General features: G+C 41.0%; 1 protein-coding gene across 4 annotated transcripts in view; it reads right to left on the reverse strand.

Annotated features, from left to right (window-relative positions):
* LOC128695607 (integrin alpha-PS3-like) overlaps positions 1–27805 on the reverse strand; it is a 263263-nt gene that overhangs the window by 128122 nt on the left and 107336 nt on the right. For all 4 annotated transcript variants that reach the window (XM_070084870.1, XM_053786331.2, XM_070084871.1 and 1 more), the window contains exons 6-9: positions 7816–7947; positions 6812–7062; positions 2452–2664; positions 2139–2250 (exon numbers count right to left, since the gene is read on the reverse strand). In XM_070084870.1, coding sequence (XP_069940971.1) covers positions 2139–2250; positions 2452–2664; positions 6812–7062; positions 7816–7947 — 708 coding nt within the window. The remainder of the gene's footprint in view (positions 1–2138; positions 2251–2451; positions 2665–6811; positions 7063–7815; positions 7948–27805) is intronic.

Below are 27805 nucleotides of genomic sequence, written 5' to 3' on the forward strand. Positions count from 1 at the left end.
CCATGGATATAAAAGGAAAAGTAATAAGACCAAGAACTATTAAGATAAAATCAAAGAAAACTCAGATGAGTGTGTATAAATAAACGTGTCCATGTATGTGTAGTGTGACCTAAGTGTAAGTAGAAGTAGCAAGACGTACCTGTAATCTTGCAAATCTACACATGAAAATCACTCCTACAAAAGCAAAAGATTTGGCAGGAGATGCAACATCCCCTCAATGAAAAGCAGGGGTGCCATGAGTATGTTAAGAGACAACACAATAAGTGTCAGGGCCTGAAGACTGTTCAATTGCCTACCAGCATACATAAGGGGGATTACCAATAGACCCCTGGCCGTCTTCAAGTAGACACGGGAGAGGCACCAAAGTTAGTTCCTGACCAGCCAGGCTGTAGCTCATACGTCAGTTTATATGTGACCAGCAGTAACAGCCTGATTGATCAGGCCCTGATCCATCATGAAGCCTGGTCACGAACTGGCCAGCAAAGTCATTGATCTTGATACTCCCTCCAGGTAACAGATAAGTAGCATGTGGTAGGATATTTTGTGGTGATGCTCAGGGCATAAGTTATACATATTGAAAACTCTATGCTGTATTATAGATAATTAAGTGTGTAAATGTCAAAAAGTACATATTAAGTATGATTGGATGTAGAGCACATGGCAAGCCTAAATTTACTCAATTTGATGAAGATTCTGTAAGGTAAAACTTTGAAAAAATTATTTACAATGTAGATGGTGTACATTTTAAAATTTTATTTTGTAATTTATTTACAATATAGATTTTTCTTTAAATTCTAGTTTATACATTATTACTGGTGTAGAGTACTTATTGCTCGTGCTTCTTTAGTTATGTCTAAAAATAAAACATTTAATCCCAACACAAAACTAATAACACTGGTGAATGGCACAACTGAGCCAACATGGAGAAAATTAAATAGACAAGAGTGCCACAGTAGGCTAAAACATTTTGGGCGGGTTACCTTTCTAAAATCGGAACTACAGTAAAATCTCGATATAAGAGAACTCAGTAAAGAGGATATGAGATAAAACGGACAAGAAATATGACGACAATGGTTCAATGTGTCTGCAATGCAGCAGATGAAATCTGCTATATTGCACAAATGTTTGGTCTAGTCATACCATCAATAAAGTTGACCAAGTTTGATTAATCACTAGTTTGTTCGATTAAGGCTTTGTTATAGACACATCAATTTTCATTGTTCCTGTGCAATGGGGCCAGTGATTCAGCTCACATCAGTTTGTTATTGTCTGAGTATGCACTTACTTTCTATCATTATTTCATTTCCATTTCCAATTTTTTCTTGATTTACAATGTTTTCTGTTATTGTATTCAAGTGCCATGTAGAGTGTTATTAACAATGGCCTCTAAAGCAAGTGATGGTGCCAAGAAACGTTTGACCTTAACTGTCAAGCAGATGGTGTGGTCTTCTATACCATCTGCAATGTTACTGCTACAGCTTTACACACAAGAAATTATTCTAGGTATGAATCACCACTAGATCACGAACTTTCAGATGCACAGTATTCCCATATAATTGCCGGAAAAGGTAAGAAAAATTACTCTACTCTACTCAAACTGTATTGTACTGTACTTTTAACTCTTTCCTTTTCAGGTACATGTACAGCTGTACTGTACAGTAATATTGTACTCTAGTCTTGGTATGTCCAGTAGTCTATCAGTATAGTGGACTAAGTTCAACTCACTGGGCTTCTGTTTATGTCCAGTAGTCGATTAAGCAGACTATGTCCACAATGTAAGTGGTAATGGTAACACAGTGCCTGGACACATGAAACGTGGCAGTCTACTAAATATTTAGTGGTAGATTACAATATGGGTTGACTGACAAATAGACTCAGCAATTATGATAAGGAAACACATCTTATAGAGAAGTCTTTATTCTGATAATGTTACATTCAGTGTCAAGCTTTATCATCATGCCTTGACAGGTTGACTTATGACTTGACTCATGACTTGGTAAAGCTCAACAGTGAAAATGCTCTCTATCTCTTAACCTTATTTGCTCCATGTGGGTTCATTTGTACCTAAATAAGTAACATTCAGTGACGATGAAAACACATTAAGTCACACAATTAAACCTTTAAGAAGAATGGCTTACCTTGGAAGCCATCAGCATTAAGGTCACCAGGAGAAGCCAGGGTGGTGCCAAACCTGGCATTGCGGGTTTGGGATCCAAAGTAGCCAATGTTTAATAACTCTGGTACTTGATTCTGTATTAAGATTAGTACAATTATAACAAAAGCTGGAATGGAATTTATTACATACCATTTTATATTTATGTAAACAAATATGAAAGATTTCTGTCTGTGGGCAGTTCCATGAACCACTTATTGCCTTAATTTATCATTCATTAAAGAACATTCAAGAACTGCATGCAGATGATGAAATTTATAGCATAATAAGAAGCTTACCCTACTGCTGAGATAGACCTGAATTTTACCCATATCAGGAATATCTGGTAGGGAGTACATTGGGGAGCCCACCACCAGATCACTAAGTCCATCACCATTTATGTCAGCAGCAGCAAGTGATGCTCCAAAGTTCTCTCCTAGCTGTGTGCCCTGCCACTCTGCTATCACAAACAAGCTTTGAGATTCATGGTCAGGGAAAGCGAAGATAAGAACCTGGAACATAAAATTTCAAACAAATACAACAGTGAAGAAGAGTTAAACACACAAAAAACCATACAGAGTGTGGTTAGTGGGAGGCAACTGAGGTTGATCTGAGGAAGGGAAAGGTACATTCACTTCCATGTATCTAAAGCACTTTACCAGTGTCAAGACAAGAATCTTACAGAAAGAAATCTATTATATTATTTATTATCAGTACTGTATTTTATTACTAATTTCAGGTATTGTCAAATTATTGTACTTTTTTTTTTTTTAAACACGTCGGCCGTGACTCAAGTCCGGCTAACTGGTTTCCCTGAATCCCTTCACAAAATATTACCCAGCTCACACTCCAACAGCTCATCAGGTCCCAAAAACCATCAGTCTCCATTCACTCCTATCTAACATGCTCACGCACACTTGCAATACATAAAGGTGGTGACCCTACAGATGTAAACAACTATAGGCCAATATCAAACTTACCATTGCTATCCAAAATCTTCGAGAAACTCATGCACAGGAGACTGTATTCATTTATAATGGCACAAAACATACTCAACCCCTGCCAATTTGGATTCAGGAAAAATAAAAGCACTAATGATGCAATTGTAAAAATGCTAGATCTGCTATACACAGCATTGGAAAATAAGGAATATCCGCTAGGAATTTTTATTGACCAAAGAAAAGCTTTTGACACAGTAGACCACGGCATCCTACTCCACAAACTAGACCATTATGGCATAAGAGGCCATGCGCTTGCATATTTCAAATCCTACCTTACTAATAGGTAGCAGTATGTCACCATTAAAGACACAGCATCATCAACACTGCCACTTGATACTGGAGTTCCACAGGTGAGTGTCCTTGGACCCCTGCTCTTCCTCATTTACATCAATGATCTTCCAAATGTATCCCAACACCTGAAACCCATTCTCTTTGCTGACGACACGACTTATGTCATCTCCCACCCCAATCCTGCCACCCGCAACACCATTGTTAATGAGGAGCTGCTCAAAATATCAACTTGGATGATAGCCAATAAACTTACACTTAACACTAACAAAACCTACTATATTATGTTTGGTAGCAGAGCAGGTGCTGCTCAACTTAACATTAGGATTGACAACACTCTAATTGCCAGACATAATGAGGGCAAATTCCTAAGCCTATACCTCGACAACAACCTGAATTTCAGCACCCATATCCAACACATAACAAAAAAAGTATCCAAAACGGTGGGGATCCTCTCCAAGATACGATACTACGTGCCACAAAATGCCCTTCTCGCACTATACCATTCACTCATTTATCCATACCTCACCTATGCTATTTGTGCTTGGGGATCAACTGCAGCAACACACCTAAAGCCAATAATAACTCAACATAAAGCCGCAGTAAGAATAATCACTAAATCCCATCCCTGGCAACACACCCCCCCACTCTTCATAGATCTAAACTTACTCCCTGTTCAGAACATCCACACTTACTACTGTGCAATCTACATATACAGGACCTTAAATTCCAATATTAACCTTGACCTCAAATGCTTTCTTGATAGTTGTGACAGGACCCACAGGCATAACACCAGACACAAACATCTCTACGACATTCCCCGTGTCCGACTAAACCTTTACAAAAATTCAATGTATGTCAAAGGCCCTAAAATCTGGAACACCCTACCTGAAAACTCTAGAACTGCAGACACATTCATCACCTTCAAAACTACCGTTAGAAAACCTTTTATCTCCCTGATACACCCTGTCGACTAACTACATGTAAACCACCTGGTGGTTCACACTTACACTCACTCACTCACCCATTTGACTATAAGCATAGAAATACGTATCTTAATCTTAAAATAATGATTCCTAACTAGTCATAAGTTTGCCTGTGATACTCCAATATAGAAACTATGTATTGTGCCAAAACAAAAGCATTCACATTGCTAAACTAACAAACCAGTATTTAGTCACTTAGTATTTAGTCAACTTACTCCACAATTTGTAATAATTTAGGGTTAAGAATTAATCTAAGTTTGCCTGAAATGCCTAGCCATGCTAGGTGTTCTTGTGGCCCCCTCTGTAATTAGTATTTTATTACATGTAAACTACACAATAACCAAAATCTGTAAACCCCGCATTGTAATCCTTATAGAGAATAAACTTGCTGGAAGTCCAAGCCCCTCGCCTACAAAACCTCCTTTACCTCCTCCGTCCAACCTTTTCAGGACGACCCCTACCCCGCCTTTCTTCCCCTACAGATTTATACGCTCTCCAAGTCATTCTACTTTGCTCCATTCTCTCTAAATGACCAAATCACCTCAACAGCCCCTCTTCAGACCTCTGACTAATACTTTTAGTAACTCCACACCTCCTAATTTCCACACTACAAATTCTCTGCATAATATTTACACCACACATTGCCCTTAGACAGGACATCTCCACTGTCTCCAGCCACCTCCTCACTGCAGCATTTACAGCCCATGCTTCACACCCATATAAGAGTGTTGGCACTACTATACGTACTCTCGTACATTCCCTTCTTTGCCTTCATAGATAACGTTTTTTGTCTCCACACATACCCCAATGCACCAATCACCTTTTTTCCTTCATCAATTCTATGGTTAACCTCATCCTTCATAAACCCATCCACTGACAAGTCAACTCCCAAGTATCTGAAAACATTCATTTCTTCCATACACCCTCCCTCCAATGCAATATCAAATTTTTCTTTATCTAAATCATTTGATACGATCTGTTGGAGTGTGAGCAGGGTAATATTTAGTGAAGGGATTCAGGGAAACCGGTTATGTTCATATAGTCGGACTTGAGTCCTGGAAATGGGAAGTACAATGCCTGCACTTTAAAGGAGGGGTTTGGGATATTGGCAGTTTGGAGGGATATGTTGTGTATCTTTATACGTATATGCTTCTAAGCTGTTGTATTCTGAGCACCTCTGCAAAAGCAGTGATAATGTGTGAGTGTGGTGAAAGTGTTGAATGATGATGAAAGTATTTTCTTTTTGGGGATTTTCTTTCTTTTTTGGGTCACCCTGCCTCGGTGGGAGACGGCCGACTTGTTGAAAAAAAAAAAAAAAAAAAAAAAAAATTTGATACCCTCATCACCTTACTCTTATCTATGTTCACTGTCAACTTTCTACCTTTACACACCCTCCCAAACTCGTCCACTAACCTGTGCAACTTTTCTTTAGAATCCCCCAAAAGCACAGTATCATCAGCAAAATGTAACTGTGTCAACTCCCATTTTGTATTTGATTCATAACAATATAAGAATGGAGAAACACTGCACAAGGCCTACTGGCTCATACAAGGCAGGTCCTTATCAAAACCACCCCTACACTGAACTACCCAAGAATTTACTCCTGTACCCACAACACCAATCAAACCCAGCCCCTCCCACTTACGTATATATTTCTCCAATCTCTTTTTAAAGCTACCCAAGGTCCTAGCCTTGATCACCCTACTCGGAAGTCCATTCCACATATCCACAACTCTGTTTGAAAACCAGTACTTACCTATGTCCTTTCTAATTCTAAATTTAACTAACTTAAATCCATTATTTAAATCCATAATTTAATCCCACCCCTTTCCCCAATGCCCTAGCATTTACTTCTTTTTACAACCCCATCTATAAATATGTTAAACAAACATAGTGACATTACACAACCCTGCCTAGGACCTACTTTTACTGGGAAGTAATCTCCCTCTCTCCTACACACCCCAGCCTGAGCCTCACTATCCTCATAAAAACTCTTTACACCATTTAGTAACTTACTACCTATTTTATTCATTTGCAACATCTGCCACATTGCTCCCTTATCCACTATATCATATGCTTTTTCTAAATCCATATTATTATACATTATTATACATATTATTTTATTATTTTTTTTATATTAACACATCCGCCGATTCCCACCAGGGCAGGGTGGCCCGAAAAAGAAAAACTTTCATCTATAACCTTATACATACAATATTCTGAATGCATAAAAAGTAATTTGCATGAAAAATCAACAGTAAAGCTATTAACGTCTAGAGACTGTATTGCATATCGATTTTGTGCACAATGATACATTATAATCACATATTTAATGTTCATAGTTACAATAAAATTATGGAAGTATTCTGTGCCAACATTCATACCTTGCCATGAGAAAGAGCGCCACGCGGTGCTCCACCAGCGTAAAGTATAGTATCCTCGGATATGAACCTTCCTGATGTAACAGCATAACCCATGAGATCAAAATCTCCAATATGTGCAGTGAAGTAAGGGTTAGGCACAAACTGACTGGTGAACATCTGACTCTCGCTTATTAGAGCTTGGCGGCGGCGACGACGCTTGGAGATCTCTCCTGGGACTGGAGGCTCAACATCTTTGTAACGAATTACTGTACCTATGTGGTTATTAGAATAGAACAACAGATCATCACTGATTTATGAGAAAATATAATGGCCACAGTTTATGCATTTTTTATTCATTATGATCTTTATTCCAATTTGTATTTCCATTAGGGTGAAAAAGTGCAAGGGGGAAAAAAAAGTCAACTAACTTATCTAAAGGAATAGAAAACTACATGAATTTGTTAATGGATGCTGCAAAAAACTTGTGCCAAATATGCAATAAAAATTATTATAAATCTTTGAAGATGACTTTGGTAGGTATATTGAGGAAATGGAAAAATGCAATTTAATGCTGAATGTCATGTGATACAATTAAGTCAAACTACATAAAGTGCATGTATAGATGGGTGACAAAATTTTGTGATTATCATACAAAGAAACACTTAGAAGTTGTTTAAAAAAAATTGCCAGAGAACACATAAATGAAACAGTTAAAAAATGTATATGCTACACTGGTTAACAAGAAGGAAAGGTTAGGTAAGTATAGCTACCATAATTGTTGTATTAACCTTATGAAACATCACGTACCCAGTAGATCAGAGCAGGAAAACATAGTAGATTTAATGTTTAGTACATTAAACAGAAACAGCAAAAGTTTAAATTAATGTGCTTAGCGCTTCTTTTTGATTATAATAATAATAATAATAAATTAATGTGCACTAGTTTGATTTTAACTATACTGTACGTGCTACAAAAAACAAACTAGTGTAGCTTTTAAAATCCTTTAATTAGCACTGGTTGGATACCTTTCCAGTTAAAGACGCCTGGAGCTCCAATGATCATCTCTGTAGGATCGTCAGTAAAGTGCAATGACATTCCAGCTTCACCATGTGAGTAATAAAATAGGGCACGATCACCAATGTAGAATGTCTGTTTTGCTGTAGGGAAGATGAAACATATTAAAATTACAGGTAAAGTATATAACACAGTTATCATTTATGAGATTCTTATAGGTTTAACGCTTAGTTATGATTGTAATAATGTCTTTGGGTCTGCCCAAGCGAGATGCACCTGTGGGAGAAAATTACATCTATATTAAAAAACAAGAACACCAACAAAATTTCCTTCTTAGAAAATATGACAGCCTTGTATAACAGATGGGAAAATAAAATGAGTGGGTTGGATGGGGCAGTCTTGGAAGGCAGTGCACCAGATGGGGCTGGCGTTGTCCTGGAGGATAGTGCACCAGATGAGGATGGAGTTATCCTTGAGGACAGTGCACCAAATGGAGACAGTGGCCCTGGTGATGAAACAGGTAAAGACAACATTATACAATTTCCAGAGGTACAAAGTAGCGATACTGCTGGAGATGGAACAACAGGGGATGTTGTCGCAGGGAATAGTGTTGACACATTACCAGTAAAAACTGGTGGAAGCGCTGATGTCCATACAGGGGCTGTAGGGAGTGGAGAAACAGAAAAAAATGCACCGATAGGGAATACAGCCACAAAAAATCCTGGCAAACAAAAATCCAATCTACGCAAATTCTATGCCTTGGGTATCTGCAGACATGGTATATCTGGAAAAAAAGGTGGGACATGTAACTCTGACCATCCCCAAAAATGCAGAACCCATATGACAATAGGAGGATGCAACTTTTCCTCTTGGAACTTATTTCACCTTTAGACATCAGGCACACCATCTAAAGGGGACAAGAAGATACAGATCACCCAGACCATGGGAAACAAAAGAGGGAAGCCAAAGCCTCTCCAATGAAGGAGATTTTTCAGTGCCAGGAAGGAAAAAAAGACTGGCAAGAAATGACAGAAATCCTACACCAACTGAAAAAGTTTTAGACTGGAGGGGCAGTCATTGGCCTCCACTCCAGAACAACAGATATTAATGCCAGCAAACAAAGCCCCCCTAAATTCCATCAATATAACGACATTTATCTTTGCAAACATACAGGGTCTAAAGCAGTGGTTCTTAACCTTTCTTGTCCTATGATTCCCCGAGACTCTTCAGGGTATTACCGTGACCCCTGTAATAAATTTTGAAATGATGAACCTTGTGAAAAGGTAAGATAAAACAAAATGATGGGAAGACCATGCTTTATTCAAAATGTTACAGAATAAAAACCTTGAAAAATTCCACATAGCCTCTACAAATGCCAGAACATTGCAAATTCCACAGAACTATTGAACATCGTACAAAACCTACTACTCATTCACTCAGTAGGAGGGTTGAAATTGTTTTGCAGCCATAAGTCCATCAGCCATAAGTCCATAAGTCAATATATCTGAAATGCGCAGGGAGACACTGGTCAGAGAAATAGCAAGCATCGAACTTAAGCTAAAAGAATCCTTTAGGAGTCAGGAATCGTGGGAAGAACTAAAAGCTATAAATGAAATCGAAAGAAACCCAAAGTATTTCTTCTCCTATGCCAAATCAAAATCGAGAACAACGCCCAGTATTGGGCCCCTACTTAAACAAGATGGGTCCTACACAGATGACAGCAAGGAAATGAGTGAGCTACTCAAGTCCCAATATGACTCAGTTTTTAGCAAGCCGCTAACCAGACTGAGAGTCGAAGATCAAAATGAATTTTTTATGAGAGAGCCACAAAATTTGATTAACACAAGCCTATCCGATGTTATCCTGACGCCAAATGACTTCGAACAGGCGATAAATGACATGCCCATGCACTCTGCCCCAGGGCCAGACTCATGGAACTCTGTGTTCATCAAGAACTGCAAGAAGCCCCTATCACGAGCCTTTTCCATCCTATGGAGAGGGAGCATGGACACGGGGGTCGTCCCTCAGTTACTAAAAACAACAGACATAGCCCCACTCCACAAAGGGGGCAGTAAAGCAACAGCAAAGAACTACAGACCAATAGCACTAACATCCCATATCATAAAAATCTTTGAAAGGGTCCTAAGAAGCAAGATCACCACCCATCTAGAAACCCATCAGTTACACAACCCAGGGCAACATGGGTTTAGAACAGGTCGCTCCTGTCTGTCTCAGCTACTGGATCACTACGACAAGGTCCTAAATGCACTAGAAGACAAAAAGAATGCAGATGTAATATATACAGACTTTGCAAAAGCCTTCGACAAGTGTGACCATGGCGTAATAGCGCACAAAATGCGCGCTAAAGGAATAACAGGAAAAGTCGGTCGATGGATCTATAATTTCCTCACTAACAGAACACAGAGAGTAATCGTCAACAGAGTAAAGTCCGAGGCAGCTACGGTGAAAAGCTCTGTTCCACAAGGCACAGTACTAGCTCCCATCTTGTTCCTCATCCTCATATCCGACATAGACAAGGATGTCAGCCACAGCACCGTGTCTTCCTTTGCAGATGACACCCGAATCTGCATGACAGTGTCTTCCATTGCAGACACTGCAAGGCTCCAGGCGGACATCAACCAAATCTTTCAGTGGGCTGCAGAAAACAATATGAAGTTCAACGATGAGAAATTTCAATTACTCAGATATGGTAAACATGAGGAAATTAAATCTTCATCAGAGTACAAAACAAATTCTGGCCACGAAATAGAGCGAAACACCAACGTCAAAGACCTGGGAGTGATTATGTCGGAGGATCTCACCTTCAAGGACCATAACATTGTATCAATCGCATCTGCTAGAAAAATGACAGGATGGATGATGAGAACCTTCAAAACTAGGGAGGCCAAGCCCATGATGACACTCTTCAGGTCACTTGTTCTATCTAGGCTGGAATATTGCTGCACTCTAACAGCACCTTTCAAGGCAGGTGAAATTGCCGACCTAGAAAATGTACAGAGAACTTTCACGGCGCGCATAACGGAGATAAAACACCTCAATTACTGGGAGCGCTTGAGGTTTCTAAACCTGTATTCCCTGGAACGCAGGAGGGAGAGATACATGATTATATACACCTGGAAAATCCTAGAGGGACTAGTACCGAACTTGCACACGAAAATCACTCACTACGAAAGCAAAAGACTTGGCAGACGATGCACCATCCCCCCAATGAAAAGCAGGGGTGTCACTAGCACGTTAAGAGACCATACAATAAATGTCAGGGGCCCGAGACTGTTCAACTGCCTCCCAGCACACATAAGGGGGATTACCAACAGACCCCTGGCAGTCTTCAAGCTGGCACTGGACAAGTACCTAAAGTCAGTTCCTGATCAGCCGGGCAGTGGCTCGTACGTTGGTTTGCGTGCAGCCAGCAGCAACAGCCTGGTTGATCAGGCGCTGATCCACCAGGAGGCCTGGTCACAGACCGGGCCGCGGGGGCATTGACCCCCGAAACTCTCTCCAGGTAAACTCCAGGTAGTCCAGTAGGTAGTAGGTTGGTAAACAGCAACCACCCAGGGAAGTACTACCGTCCTGCCAGATGACTGTGAAACAAAAACCTGTAACTGTTTTGCATGATGGTAGGATTGCTGGTTTCTTTTTCTGTCTCATAAACACGCTAGATAACAGGGATATCTTGCTACTCCTACTTACACTTTGGTCACACTTCACAGACACGCACATGCATATATATATATACATACATCTAGGTTTTTCTCCCTTTTTCTAAATAGCTCTTGTCCTTTTTATTTCTTCTATTGTCCATGGGGAAGTGGAAAAGAATCTTTCCTCCGTAAGCCATGCGTGTCGTATGAGGCGACTAAAATGCCGGGAGCAATGGGCTAGTAACCCCTTCTCCTGTATACATTTACTAAAAAAGAGAAGAAGAAAAACTTTATAAAACTGGGTTGCTTAAATGTGCGTGGATGTAGTGCGGATGACAAGAAACAGATGATTGCTGATGTTATGAATGAAAAGAAGTTGGATGTCCTGGCTCTAAGCGAAACAAAGCTGAAGGGGGTAGGAGAGTTTCAGTGGGGGGAAATAAATGGGATTAAATCTGGAGTATCTGAGAGAGTTAGAGCAAAGGAAGGGGTAGCAGTAATGTTAAATGATCAGTTATGGAAGGAGAAAAGAGAATATGAATGTGTAAATTCAAGAATTATGTGGATTAAAGTAAAGGTTGGATGCGAGAAGTGGGTCATAATAAGCGTGTATGCACCTGGAGAAGAGAGGAATGCAGAGGAGAGAGAGAGATTTTGGGAGATGTTAAGTGAATGTATAGGAGCCTTTGAACCAAGTGAGAGAGTAATTGTGGTAGGGGACCTGAATGCTAAAGTAGGAGAAACTTTTAGAGAGGGTGTGGTAGGTAAGTTTGGGGTGCCAGGTGTAAATGATAATGGGAGCCCTTTGATTGAACTTTGTGTAGAAAGGGGTTTAGTTATAGGTAATACATATTTTAAGAAAAAGAGGATAAATAAGTATACAAGATATGATGTAGGGCGAAATGACAGTAGTTTGTTGGATTATGTATTGGTAGATAAAAGACTGCTGAGTAGACTTCAGGATGTACATGTTTATAGAGGGGCCACAGATATATCAGATCACTTTCTAGTTGTAGCTACACTGAGAGTAAAAGGTAGATGGGATACAAGGAGAATAGAAGCATCAGGGAAGAGAGAGGTGAAGGTTTATAAACTAAAAGAGGAGGCAGTTAGGGTAAGATATAAACAGCTATTGGAGGATAGATGGGCAAATGAGAGCATAGGCAATGGGGTCGAAGAGGTATGGGGTAGGATTAAAAATGTAGTGTTAGAGTGTTCAGCAGAAGTTTGTGGTTACAGGAAAGTGGGTGCAGGAGGGAAGAGGAGCGATTGGTGGAATGATGATGTAAAGAGAGTAGTAAGGGAGAAAAAGTTAGCATATGAGAAGTTTTTACAAAGTAGAAGTGATGCAAGGAGGGAAGAGTATATGGAGAAAAAGAGAGAGGTTAAGAGAGTGGTGAAGCAATGTAAAAAGAGAGCAAATGAGAGAGTGGGTGAGATGTTATCAACAAATTTTGTTGAAAATAAGAAAAAGTTTTGGAGTGAGATTAACAAGTTAAGAAAGCCTAGAGAACAAATGGATTTGTCAGTTAAAAATAGGAGAGGAGAGTTATTAAATGGAGAGTTAGAGGTATTGGGAAGATGGAGGGAATATTTTGAAGAATTGTTAAATGTTGATGAAGATAGGGAAGCTGTGATTTCGTGTATAGGGCAAGGAGGAATAACATCTTGTAGGAGTGAGGAAGAGCCAGTTGTGAGTGTGGGGGAAGTTCGTGAGGCAGTAGGCAAAATGAAAGGGGGTAAGGCAGCCGGGATTGATGGGATAAAGATAGAAATGTTAAAAGCAGGTGGGGATATAGTTTTGGAGTGGTTGGTGCAATTATTTAATAAATGTATGGAAGAGGGTAAGGTACCTAGGGATTGGCAGAGAGCATGCATAGTTCCTTTGTATAAAGGCAAAGGGGATAAAAGAGAGTGCAAAAATTATAGGGGGATAAGTCTGTTGAGTGTACCTGGTAAAGTGTATGGTAGAGTTATAATTGAAAGAATTAAGAGTAAGACGGAGAATAGGATAGCAGATGAACAAGGAGGCTTTAGGAAAGGTAGGGGGTGTGTGGACCAGGTGTTTACAGTGAAACATATAAGTGAACAGTATTTAGATAAGGCTAAAGAGGTCTTTGTGGCATTTATGGATTTGGAAAAGGCGTATGACAGGGTGGATAGGGGGGCAATGTGGCAGATGTTGCAAGTGTATGGTGTAGGAGGTAGGTTACTGAAAGCAGTGAAGAGTTTTTACGAGGATAGTGAGGCTCAAGTTAGAGTATGTAGGAAAGAGGGAAATTTTTTCCCAGTAAAAGTAGGCCTTAGACAAGGATGTGTGATGTCACCGTGGTTGTTTAATATATTTATAGATGGGGTTGTAAGAGAAGTAAATGCGAGGGTCTTGGCAAGAGGCGTGGAGTTAAAAGATAAAGAATCACACACAAAGTGGGAGTTGTCACAGCTGCTCTTTGCTGATGACACTGTGCTCTTGGGAGATTCTGAAGAGAAGTTGCAGAGATTGGTGGATGAATTTGGTAGGGTGTGCAAAAGAAGAAAATTAAAGGTGAATACAGGAAAGAGTAAGGTTATGAGGATAACAAAAAGATTAGGTGATGAAAGATTGAATATCAGATTGGAGGGAGAGAGTATGGAGGAGGTGAACGTATTCAGATATTTGGGAGTGGACGTGTCAGCAGATGGGTCTATGAAAGATGAGGTGAATCATAGAATTGATGAGGGAAAAAGAGTGAGTGGAGACAAAGAACTTTGTCCTTGGAGGCAAAGAGGGGAATGTATGAGAGTATAGTTTTACCAACGCTCTTATATGGGTGTGAAGCGTGGGTGATGAATGTTGCAGCGAGGAGAAGGCTGGAGGCAGTGGAGATGTCATGTCTGAGGGCAATGTGTGGTGTGAATATAATGCAGAGAATTCGTAGTTTGGAAGTTAGGAGGAGGTGCGGGATTACCAAAACTGTTGTCCAGAGGGCTGAGGAAGGGTTGTTGAGGTGGTTCGGACATGTAGAGAGAATGGAGCGAAACAGAATGACTTCAAGAGTGTATCAGTCTGTAGTGGAAGGAAGGCAGGGTAGGGGTCGGCCTAGGAAAGGTTGGAGGGAGGGGGTAAAGGAGGTTTTGTGTGCGAGGGGCTTGGACTTCCAGGAGGCATGCATGAGCGTGTTTGATAGGAGTAAATGGAGACAAATGGTTTTTAATACTTGACGTGCTGTTGGAGTGTGAGCAAAGTAACATTTATGAAGGGATTCAGGGAAACCGGCAGGCCGGACTTGAGTCCTGGAGATGAGAAGTACAGTGCCTGCACTCTGAAGGAGGGGTGTTAATGTTGCAGTTTAAAAACTGTAGTGTAAAGCACCCTTCTGGCAAGACAGTGATGGAGTGAATGATGGTGAAAGTTTTTCTTTTTCGGGCCACCCTGCCTTGGTGGGAATCGGCCAGTGTGATAATAAAAAAAAAATAAGTCCATCAAAGTGACGAGCAGTGCTCGAGAGGCAACACCTCATGTCAGCATCGATCACGGGCCTATTGCATGCCTTTGTTTTCAGTGTTACCACTGCTGAGAATTCAACCTCACAACGATAGGTTAATGGGGACTGGATCAACATGGTCAGTGCACGCATCGAAAGAATGGGACAGTCGTCCTGCACTTTTGCCCAAAATGTCGGGAGCTCTTGTTCAGTAAAGTCGACTTTCAGCTGAGAATCCTCACAAATCTGAGGAAATTCTACCTTAGCAGCAACATCAGTATAAATGATAGCACTGTCCTTGACTGAAAAGGGTTTGTAGATCACGCATCAGTACAGAAGTCGCCCAGTCCTGGAAAGTAACTTTTGATGGCGTCATTCACTGCCAAAAGATGAGCTGACATCTCCTCATGGAAACTGCATTCAGCATCTGGCATAGAATCCAGGAGAGTCGTCATCTGAGTTAAGAAAGTTGTGTCACCGTCCTCAACTCTTTTCTGGTAAAGTTGAATCTTACACTTGAACGCTGCCACTTTCTCACGAGCTGTATGCAGCATTGTAAGGTTTCCTTGGAGTGAAATATTCAGGAAATTCACTTCAGAGAAGAAATCTGCCAAGTAGGCAACCTCTGTTGCAAAACAGTCATCCCGCATCTTTTCATAAAGATTCTCCTTTGCTATACGACCCTGTTCCAACAGCATTGTTATTTCCTCTCGAAGTTGTAGAACGCGATTTAGAATCTTGCTACGTGACAGCCAACATACCTCTGTGCGAAATAAGAGAACAAAGAAGTCGGCACTCATTTCTGCACAAAGCACTTTAAAAATCCTTGAAGTCATTGCGCTCCCTCGGATACGGTTCACAATATTTACAACGCCTGTGAGCACTTCTTGAAGTCCAGGTGGGAGAGTCTTCATTGTCAAAGCATGCTGATGAATCATACAGTGAGTGAAAGAGACATGCAGAGCAACATTCTTCAAGAAAGTTTTGAAGTCAGACATAGAAGGAGTCCCATCTGTACACACCCCGACAAGTGCTTCCCTGCCTAGCTCGTGTTTATGGAGAAAGGCTTCAAGGAGTTTGAAAATTTCTTCTCCACAAGTGATTGTGGCCAATGGTTCAGAAAACAAGTACTCCTTCATAACTTCCCTGTCAAGATAACGAGCATAAACAAGAAGTTGGAACATGAAGCAACATCTGTTGACTCGTCCAGTTGAAATGAATACACTGGACTACTACTCACAGCAGCCACTACCTGCAACAGAATGTCCTCACTCATGTCCGAGATCCGACTTCTGGCTGTATCATTCGAAAGGGAAATTGCCCTCAACTTGTTTGCCTGCTGTTCTCCAAGAACCACCTTTGTTGCTTCCAGAATGCAAGGCTTAATCAGGTCTTTGTCAATGGTATGAGGCTTTTTGGTCTGCACGATTTTTAGATCAATTCTATATGAAGCCTCCAATGCTGCTTCATTCTGACGAGCAAAGTGACCAGTGGAATCGATACAACTGGCCTTCAGAGAAGCTTCTTTTCATTTGAAAAAGTCCAAGCTTTTGTCCACCAGATGGCTGTGGTAAGACTCAAAATGGACCTGCAGCTTTCTTGGCTTCATACTCTCGTGACTCAAAACTTTAGTGCAAACGATACATTGCAGCTTGACCACAGAGTTCTGAATGATGCTTGTGAAACCCATCTTGAGACAGGCTTCATTGTACGTACGCTTCTTGGCAGACATAGTGCAAACAGGAAACCGCCTTGGGAGTCACAGAGCAAGAGTGACATACAGACATCCCCCACCATAGCTATGAACTGACTGAGTGACTGGTTGTGGTTGATGTGTTTACTGTAGCAGACCACCGCATGTGTGATCAGTGTTGCCACTCACCAAACTGGTAAAAGCCCAACTGGCTAATTCAAATATATGAAAATAAATTATATTCTCTTGAACCCTTTATAACCCCCCAAGAAACCCCAAACGACCCCCCAAGGGGTCACAACCCCCAGGTTAAGAACTGCTGGTCTAAAGCCATCAACAAACAACAAAATACCTTACATCAAGGGACTGTTCATGGAGTCAAATGCAATGTTTGTAGCTTTCACAGAGACCCACATAAAGGATCATTTTGATAAATATGGATACCAGGTTATAACCTATTCAGATGCAACAGACTAAACAGGTAACAAAGGAAGAATCAGCTTTTATGTCACAGAGTTGCTCATTTGCTCAGAATTACAAAACACCTCAAATAATGCACAGTAGTTGAAGTTTTGGCAGTAAAGATCAAAAACCGAAACCTTGTCATTGTGGTTGTATACAAGCAAATTCCAATCAATTCCAAAAACAGCTTTTGAAAATTGATCACTATCTGGAAAATCTCCCAACTCCTGCCCAAAACACCTTGCTACTCAGGGATTTCAACTTGAGACACCTAAAATGGAGGAGTGTAGTGTAGTGATACTGGTCCTGTGGGGAGCAGCAGCAGGATAATACTGCACCACCTCTAGGGGCCCTTAACAACAACAACAGTTTGGCGTGCGTCATGGGCACCAACATATGGTGTGTGATGTAGTCTAGCGCAGGATCACCACCAGGTAGCCCAGGATTCTATGTTCAATAAATTGTTGTGATAGAAACACAGGCCTTATCTCTAGGCTTTATTGAAATAATATTTTAGCAGAAATCACTCCAGGAGGCAGCTCAGATGAATATTCACACACACATGAGCTATTAAATCTCTGCACCAAATTCACCTTAAACCAGCAAATAATAGAGCCAACAAGACTAGAAAATACAGTGGACCTCATCTTCACCAACAACGATGATCCGATACTTAATACAGTATAACTGTATCAAAGACAATATACTCAGGTCACAACATAATAGGTACAGTCATGTATGCACAGGGATCCTGACCAGCAAAATGTGGTCAGTTATGAGGGTTCTTTCACAAAATTCAACTTCATTAAAAAATACACACTGGAAACAAGTCAACCATGTGCTAAATGAAACAAGCTGGGAAGATATCCTAATCAGCACATATATGAACCTTTGCCTAGAAAAAATTAACTCTGTGGCACCTGAGGTCTGCTCAAGGCACATTCCATTAAGAAAAAGGAAGAGAAAATGTAAACTAGAAAGTGTCTCACTCCCTATACAGGCAAAGGTGAAGAATCACAGAGTTGCTGAGAGGGGCCAGTATATCTGAAAACGAAGGAAGGCAGTGGTCAGAGAAATAGCAAGTATCAGACTTAGGCTTAAGGAATCTTACAGGAAACAAGAATCTCAGGAAGAACTTAAAGCCATCAATGAAATTGAAAGAAACCCAAAATACTTCATCTCTTATGCCAAATCTAAGACGAAAACAATATCCAGTATTGGACCCCTGCTTTGACAAGATGGGACCTACGCAGATGACAGCAAAGAAATGATGAGAAATTCAAGTCCCAATATGACTCAGTGTTCAGTGAGCCACAACATGTTCAACAGTGTTCAGTGAGATGCAACATTCCTTCAATGAGAAGCAGGTGGGCCATGAGTACACTAAGAGACAACACAATAAGTGTCAGGGCCCAAGACTGTTTAACTGCCTCCCAGTACATAAAAGGGGATTACAAATAGGCCCCTGTCTGTCTTCAAGGATTCACTGGACAGGAACTAAAGTCAGTACCTGATCAGCCTGGCTGTGGTTCGCATGTCGGTTCTTGTGCGGCCAACAGTAACAGCCTGGTTGATCAGGCCCTGATCCACCATGAGGCCTGGTCTCAGGCGTGGCCGCGGAGGTGTTGACCCCCAAAACCCTCTCCAGGAAAACTCCAGGAAATGATAATTTATGAACTCTTAATCACGTAAGAATATAGGCAGGCCCCGCTTTACAGAGATTTGCTTTAGTGTTTCGCTAATGCAGTGGTTTTCAATTATACCCATTCATTTATAAAGACTTCCTGTAATAAATATATTTACCACTCACTATAAGCTAAGGATGAAAATATTTTTTAGGTAAGTAATGTGTGTACTGTATATGCAATTTTTAGGCCTAGCTCTATTGCTCACTTAATATGATAGTGTAAACATATTATCAGGCTTTTATATGAATTTGAAAGTTAAAAAAGACTACGTTGCCTTTTATAGTGATTTTATAGTGATTGTATCTTATCTTAGCAGTAGTCCAGAACCTAACCTGCTGTATATGCAGTGGTCCTTCTGTACTGTGTATATACAACCTCTCCTCACTTAACGATGGGGTTCTGTTCTAAGACCACATCAATAAACTAATTTGTAGCTATGTGAGGAGCATACTATAAGGGTAATGGGTTTAAGATTAAGATGTTTATTTTGACAAATTACATGGATGTACAGAGGAATATAATAGTTGGGTGTACATGCCAAAAGCCCCTTTGTATGCAGAACATTTCGGGTAAACTTAAAGATTAACTTAAGATTAGGAAGGCAATAATACACAGTTTATATGGTCATTAGATGAGTTACAGTGAGTACAGATTTGAATATTCTATCAGGTAATGCTACATGGTTTTGATAAGTCTAGTAGAGACTTATTACACTATTGAATTAGTTGTAAAGATAACAGTATTACAATGTAACAATCTAAAACAATTTACTATTGTATCAATCGCATCTGCTAGAAAAATGACAGGATGGATAATGAGAACCTTCAAAACTAGGGAGGCCAAGCCCATGATGACACTGGAAAATCCTAGAGGGACTAGTACCGAACTTGCACACGAAAATCACTCACTACGAAAGCAAAAGACTTGGCAGACGATGCACCATCCCCCCAATGAAAAGCAGAGGTGTCACTAGCACGTTAAGAGACCATACAATAAGTGTCAGGGGCCCGAGACTGTTCAACTGCCTCCCAGCACCCATAAGGGGGATTACCAACAGACCCCTGGCAGTCTTCAAGCTGGCACTGGACAAGCACCTAAAGTCAGTTCCTGATCAGCCGGGCTGTGGCTCGTACGTTGGTTTGCGTGCAACCAGCAGCAACAGCCTGGTTGATCAGGCGCTGATCCACCAGGAGACCTGGTCACAGACCGGGCCGCGGGGGCGTTGACCTCCGAAACTCTCTCCAGGTAAACTCCAGGTATCTAGGCTGGAATATTGCTGCACACTAACAGCACCTTTCAAGGCAGGTGAAATTGCTGACCTAGAAAATGTACAGAGAACCTTCACGGTGCGCATAACGGAGATAAAACACCTCAATTACTGGGAGCGCTTGAGGTTCCTAAACCTGTATTCCCTGGAACACAGGCGGGAGAGATACATAATTATATACACCTGGAAAATCCTAGAGGGACTAGTACCGAACTTGCACACGAAAATCACTCACTACGAAAGCAAAAGACTTGGCAGACGATGCAACATCCCCCCAATGAAAAGCAGGGGTGTCACTAGCACGTTAAGAGACCATACAATAAGTGTCAGGGGCCCGAGACTGTTCAACTGCCTCCCAGCATACATAAGGGGGATTACCAACAGACCCCTGGCAGTCTTCAAGCTGGCACTGGACAAGCACCTAAAGTCGGTTCCTGACGAGCCGGGCTGTGGCTCGTACGTTGGTTTGCGTGCAGCCAGCAGCAACAGCCTGGTTGATCAGGCTCTGATCCACCAGGAGGCCTGGTCACAGACCGGGCTGCGGGGGCATTGACCCCCGGAACTCTCTCCAGGTAAACTCCAGGTAAACACGATGTATTACAGGTTAGTACTATTTAAAACAATAAAATTTGGTATTACAATCGAACAATTTAAATTATGATGTACTGTATTACAATCTAGTACTATTTAAAACAATGAAAAACAAGACACTCTAATTTCGAAGTAGTAAGTAGTTGAGCATTCATCAACACAATATGAGTAACTTTTGAGAAACTGGTAGTGATTAGGTACAGTTTGTCTGGTTAATTTTGGGTAATGAGGTGATTTCTTATTAGGGCCTTAAACTGATTTGCACACAGGGGTCCTTTAGTGTGTTCTGGCAATGAATTCCAGATCTTCGGGCCTTTTACGTGAATAGCATTTTTGCATAGGGAAAGATGAACACGAGGGATATCGAAGAGTGATCTGTATCTTGTATTACTGCTGTGTGTTCTGTTATAGTTATCAAGGAGAAGTTTGAGAGGAGGGTTTACATTAGAGTATAGTGTTCTGTGTATGTAGTAGGCATAATACAGTGGAACCTCAAAAATCGAACTTAATCTGTTCCAGGAGCTAGTTCTAAATTCAAAAAGTCTGAAATTCGAAGCAATATTTCCCATAAGAAATAATGGAAATACAATTAATCCGTTCCAGAAACCCAAAAATATTCACACAAAAAATACATTTTATAGAGATTAATTACAGTTTTACATACAATAAATACTATAGTTTTTAATTATGTATAGTAATACATATAAAATAACATTTTTACTTACCTTTATTGAAGATTGGTGATGGCATCTGGAAGATAGGGAGGAGGAGAGAGGGAGTTGGGGTTAGTGTTTGGAAGAAGAATCCCCCTCCATGAGGACTTCAGGTAAAGCCCTCTCTGGGGTTACTTCCCTTCTCTGTCTTTTAATACCACTAGGACCAGCTTGAGAGTCACGGGACCCCTGTCTCACAAAATAACTGTCCACAGTCCTCTGTTTCTGGCGCCTCTTTAACATTTCCCTAAAATGGGACATGGTTCTGTCACTGAACTTGTTGCAAAGATGGCTTGTTTCAGCTTGCTCAGGGTGGTACTTCTGCACAAACATTTGGACATCATTCCACTTGGCACAAATCTCCTTAATCTTTGAAGAAGGCACCTCATCCACTCCCTATATTAACACCTTTCACAACATCAGCTTCCTTGATTTGCTCTTTCTTTGACAGGATAGAACCGACAGTCGACTTGTTTTTCCCATACATCCTGGCAAGCTCAACAAGTCTCACACCACTCTCATACTTCTGTATTATTTCCTTCTTCACATCTATGGTGTTTCTCACTTTCTTTACCACAGGGGTACCACTAGCAAGTTTCTTTGGGCCCATGGCAGCTTATTTCACAGTCCCACAAGCACTAAACACAATGAAATAATCATAAAATGCATGAATGAGAGCGCAGGTTAGTGTTCACTCAAGCATAAACAAAGCTAGACTGCTCACGGCACCTGCGCAGGGACGCGGACAGAGCGGGCGGCAGACAGGTCCCGTATCCAGTGGTCCGAAAATAAGGGCGCGTTCGATAATAGGGACACAGTTTGTCCGAAAAAATGGTCCTATTTTCGAAACGTTCGATATGTGATACGTTCGATTTTTGAGGATGTTTTGAGGATGTTTTGTATATTAAGGAAGTTAAGCTTCTTGAAAAGAGGTGGAGTGTGTTGTCTAATGCAGGAGTTAGTAATCAATCACACTGCAACTTTTTGCTGGGATATTAAAGACTTAAGGGAGGGGTGAGCCTTTTTCCAGTAAACAATATATTAAAATTGAAAAATTATGGAAAAAAATGTTTTCTTACTGAAAAATAGTGCAAAATTCTGGCAACATTTTGATGTAATCAGCTTGTTTCTATCATATTTCTAAGCATGTTTTTCATTAAATGTATTTTTTTGTTTTGCTGTCAGCAAAAATACATGTTAGCAATTAGGAGTTTTTTTTTTTTTCCCTCCCAAAATTACGATTTTTATGATTATTTCATTGTAAATACTCTACATGGCAACTTGTGTGCTGGCTAGTAAGGAGAGCATACAGTAAACCCCTCAGTAGCCGGCAGGCTGAAGAGAAGATAAGAAGGGTATAGTATGCTGAACGGTGGGGCACGACTACCCAAGTTTCACACACGCTAAAATAAAAAAAATCTCAGTAATAAGTTATTGACATTCTAATCCATTTTTCTCGTTACATATTCATTGGATTGTCATGATTTTTGCAGATGGTATTGAGGAATGATGGTTCTACAAACACCCAGAGAAGATTTCCCATATTGTGAACAGCTTTTTGTTAATGATTTTTTCCTCGAAAAACATCTAAAAAAAAAATAATTTCAACATATTTTTATGGAATCTACTGACATTATCGCTAAAATGCTCTGGGTCATTATTAACCCAGCCTTTATCTTTCATCTGATGTCAACTAGAGCATTGTACATCTTCCCAATTTAGTAAAAATTGGAAAGCCCTAGGACCCATAAAATTGTGCAAAAAATTTTTTTTGCTCTCTAACTTCAAGGATAACAGTCAAAACAAACACAGCCTATATGTTTTTTTAAGCTCTTTAATCCAATGTCAAAATCCCATTGATATCTCATCAAAAAAAAAAAAGGTACAAATTTTGTTTGATTCTGTGTAATAAGAGGACAATGCATCTTCTGATAAGCTTTAAACTTTCAGTGCTTATGTGTTTTATTCCATGGAAATGATCTCTTGGTGTTAAATTGTGTAAGTTATCGTGTACCAATTATATTATTCGAATTAGCTTCTGTGAAATAGAGAATGTCTCTTCTGATCAGAAACAAGTCATTGTTTGACTTTATTTGGTTATCATGGGCCAAGCCCATGATGACACTCTTCAGGTCACTTGTTCTATCTAGGCTGGAATATTGCTGCACTCTAACAGCACCTTTCAAGGCAGGTGAAATTGCCGACCTAGAAAATGTACAGAGAACTTTCACGGCGCGCATAACGGAGATAAAACACCTCAATTACTGGGAGCGCTTGAGGTTTCTAAACCTGTATTCCCTGGAACGCAGGAGGGAGAGATACATGATTATATACACCTGGAAAATCCTAGAGGGACTAGTACCGAACTTGCACACGAAAATCACTCACTACGAAAGCAAAAGACTTGGCAGACGATGCACCATCCCCCCAATGAAAAGCAGGGGTGTCACTAGCACGTTAAGAGACCATACAATAAGTGTCAGGGGCCCGAGACTGTTCAACTGCCTCCCAGCACACATAAGGGGGATTACCAACAGACCCCTGGCAGTCTTCAAGCTGGCACTGGACAAGCACCTAAAGTCAGTTCCTGATCAGCCGGGCTGTGGCTCGTACGTTGGTTTGCGTGCAGCCAGCAGCAACAGCCTGGTTGATCAGGCGCTGATCCACCAGGAGGCCTGGTCACAGACCGGGCTGCGGGGGCGTTGACCCCCGAAACTCTCTCCAGGTAAACTCCAGGTAAAGCAACCTAATATTATTTTGTGCCTATAACATGTGTGTGTTCTCAAGATCACTATTAAAAATTCTAGGTCCTATAACGATGTTATTTTCTCATAAGATTATTGTACAGTGTAAATACTTAAATCTGTCTAAAATGTCAAATATTATATACACAAGTGTTTATGTAAGCGGTTATATTAAGGTGTGCTTATGCTTACACCATAAACGTTTCCGTGGAATATTTTTTTTTTTACTCCAAAATAATTTCCACATCCTCCCGCCGACGAAAGGCAGACATTAGGTCTACATCAAGTTCACCTCCCTCGAGGCCCCACAGCGGGCCCTGGACACGACTGCCGGCCACTCTCGTTAAGCAGACTATGGTCTAACTTCAACTGTCCAGTTTCCATCATGTGGATCTCTGGAGGTGGAAACTTGTTGGTTCTGGTGGTCTTAACACCCTTCCTTTTAACTTTAACGTATTTGGCATGTCTAGCCTTGTCCGAGTGGCTCTGTACTTTCCCACCCAGTTGCCCACATGCCCTGGTAGCCTTTCTTCCAACTGATACGAGGTTCCCTGGGTTTAATGACAGTCTATCCACCCTTTTAGGTACCCCATAAAAATGTTTTCCCAAGGTGGCTGAGTGTTCATCGCGCCCTACTTGGTTTTAGTTTCCTGGCAATTCATCGTGTGTACTAATACTCATAACTGCTCCCTCAGCTATCATTTTGTCAGCTTATCCCCTCTCTGGCGTTGCAGGGAATTCTGGTGAAATCTTGCCACCAATGATGTATCCTACTGGGGATCTGTATAAACCAAATTCCTTCCTTACTAGTCCGTCGTGTGGACAGGAAGTCATCTATCTGGCTGGCTCCTACCAGGATACCTATATTTTTTACTGTCAGTGGTAATCGCGTCATCTGCCAACTTTACGCCAGTCTTTCTGCCGCTTGGGTGCTGCAGCAAGACCTCTGGCTGTAATTGCCATGGGTAGCGTCTTTACTACCAAGGCTTTAATATGTCTGTGGTGTCCACCTAATTTAATCGTGACATCCACAACATCGTAAGATTTGGGCGGGACCTGACTTATAGCTCCTCCCAATGCTGTACTAACTCTGCTGGTGGCCTTCAACTTTAATATATCCACCAACTTCTGTTATCATAGACACTTGTGCTCCAGAGTCAAAGAATAATCGAGTTGTTTCGGACCTGTTCCCATTCACAACCCCTGCCATGGCTGTAGGTAGGGCAGCACCTCTGTAGTACTCACTCGGATTAGAGACTTCTTCCACAATCACGTTGGCTACTACTTCAGGCTAGGATTCGCTTTCTATCTCTACCCGAGAAACGTCCCTACTAGCCTGGGGTTCCCTTAAATTATTGGGACAGTGCTGTATGGTGCTTACCTTTCCGGCAGTTATAGCACTCCCAAAGATGTGTCCTGCAATCTTCTGCCTCGTGTCCCCCACAGCACCTTAAGCATAGCTGCAACTTTGTTAGTCTCTGTTGCCTACTGCTCAGTGTTGTATACTTAGAGCAACTCGTGTTAGTGTGTTCGCCTTCACAGAACACGCATGTTCTAGTACGAGTACCTCTGAGGTTCTGTTTAGAGGCCCTTGCATTAGGCACTTCTTGGTCATAATACACTCCAACGTTAGTCTTATGAGAACGGCTGGATTTGAGAGGGACCTGACCTCCCAACATCTGAGTTCTTACCTCTTCTAGTGACCTACGTCTCACCTCTTGGCGCTATATAAAGCTCCATCCTGTCACTTCATCTCCATATTGTTTCATACTATGGAACAATGCTCTTCTCCAGACTGAGGGACTGACCACCTCAAAACTTTAAGGGTGATGGACTGATTACATCGTCTTCAAGTATCTTCTAAGAACATAAGAACGAAGGAACACTGCAGAAGGCCTACTGGCCCATGCGAGGCAGGTCCAAGTCTCCTACCGGCTTAAGCCAATGCACCCAACCTAGTCAGGTCAGGTCACATTGACTTAAGGGAGGAACACGGCAACCGACCTGGTAGCACAAGCTATCAGGTCTAACTCACACCCACCCACATCTACTCATGTATTTATCCAACCTATTTTTAAAGCTACACAACGTTCTGGCCTCTATAACGGTACTTGGGAGTTTGTTCCACTCATTCACAACTCTATTACCAAACCAGTACTTTCCTATATCCTTCCTGAATCTGAATTTTTCCAACTTAAAACCATTGCTGCGAGTCCTGTCTAGGCTAGATATTTTCAGCACACTATTTACATCCCCTTTATTTATTCCTGTCTTCCATTTATACACCTCAATCATATCCCCCCTAATTCTACGTCTTTCTAGAGAGTGCAGTTTCAGGGCCCTTAGTCTATCCTCATAGGGAAGGTTTCTGATACATGGGATCCACTTTGTCATCCTCCTTTGTACATTTTCCAGAGAATTTATATCCATTCTGTAATACGGTGACCAAAACTGTGCAGCATAATCTAAATGAGGCCTAACCAAGGATGTATAGAGTTGAAGAACAACCTGAGGACTCCTATTATTTATGCTTCTTGATATGAAGCCAAGGATTCTATTAGCTTTATTGCGAACACTTATGCACTGTTGTCTTGGTTTCAGATTACTGCTAACCAGAACTCCTAAATCTTTTTCGCAATCCGTAATATTAAGATCTACATTATTTAGTTTATATGTGGCATGGTTATTGTCCTGTCCAACATTTAGAACTTTGCATTTGTCTATATTAAACTGCATCTGCCACTTCTCCGACCACTGCATCAGTCTATTCAAATCTTCCTGGAGTGCTCGAATGTCCTCGTTAGAATGAATTCGACGGCCTATTTTGGTGTCATCGGCAAACTTGCCGATGTCGCTCTTTATGCCCTCATCTATGTCGTTTATGTAGATTGTGAACAGCAGGGGGCCCAACACTGACCCCTGTGGAACACCGCTCGTGACACTTCCCCACTCTGATTTCTCCCCATTTATGCAAACTCTCTGCTGCCTATTTGTCAACCATGCCTCTATCCAGGAAAAAATTTCTCCTCCTATTCCATGTGCTTTAATTTTCCTCAATAGTCTCTGATGTGGGATCCTGTCAAAAGCCTTACTGAAGTCCATACACACAATATCATATTCATTACCATGATCTACCTCCTCAAATACCTTAGTGAAAAAAGTTAATAAATTCGTAAGGCAGGAACGCCCCTTTGTAAAACCATGCTGAGATTCGTTGATTAATTTATGCTTTTCAAGGTGGCTACGAACTGCCTCGGCAATTATTGATTCCATAAATTTTCCCACTATGGAGGTTAGGCTTATTGGTCTATAGTTCGAAGCTAAGGACCTGTCACCTGTTTTGAAAATAGGTATCACATTTGCCATTTTCCGCTTATCTGGCACCATGCCAGTTTGTAGTGATATGTTGAAAAGATTGGCCAAAGGTGTGCTAAGCTCCTCTTTACATTCCTTTAGAACCCTTGCATACAGTTCATCAGGGCCTGGGGATTTGTTAGGTTTTAATTTATCTATTTGCCTAAGGACCATGTCACTTGTGACCCTAATAGTGCACAGTTTATTATCGTCCTGTTCTACATAATTTATCATTACTGGAATATCGCTGGTATCCTCCTGTGTAAAAACTGAGAGGAAGTATGTGTTAAAAATTCTACACATTTCCTTATCACTGTCAGTGAGCTGACCCGAGGAACTTTTGAGTGGGCCTATCTTGTCCCT

Source organism: Cherax quadricarinatus, chromosome 14, assembly GCF_038502225.1.
Source record: "Cherax quadricarinatus isolate ZL_2023a chromosome 14, ASM3850222v1, whole genome shotgun sequence".
Lineage (NCBI taxonomy): Eukaryota > Metazoa > Arthropoda > Malacostraca > Decapoda > Parastacidae > Cherax > Cherax quadricarinatus.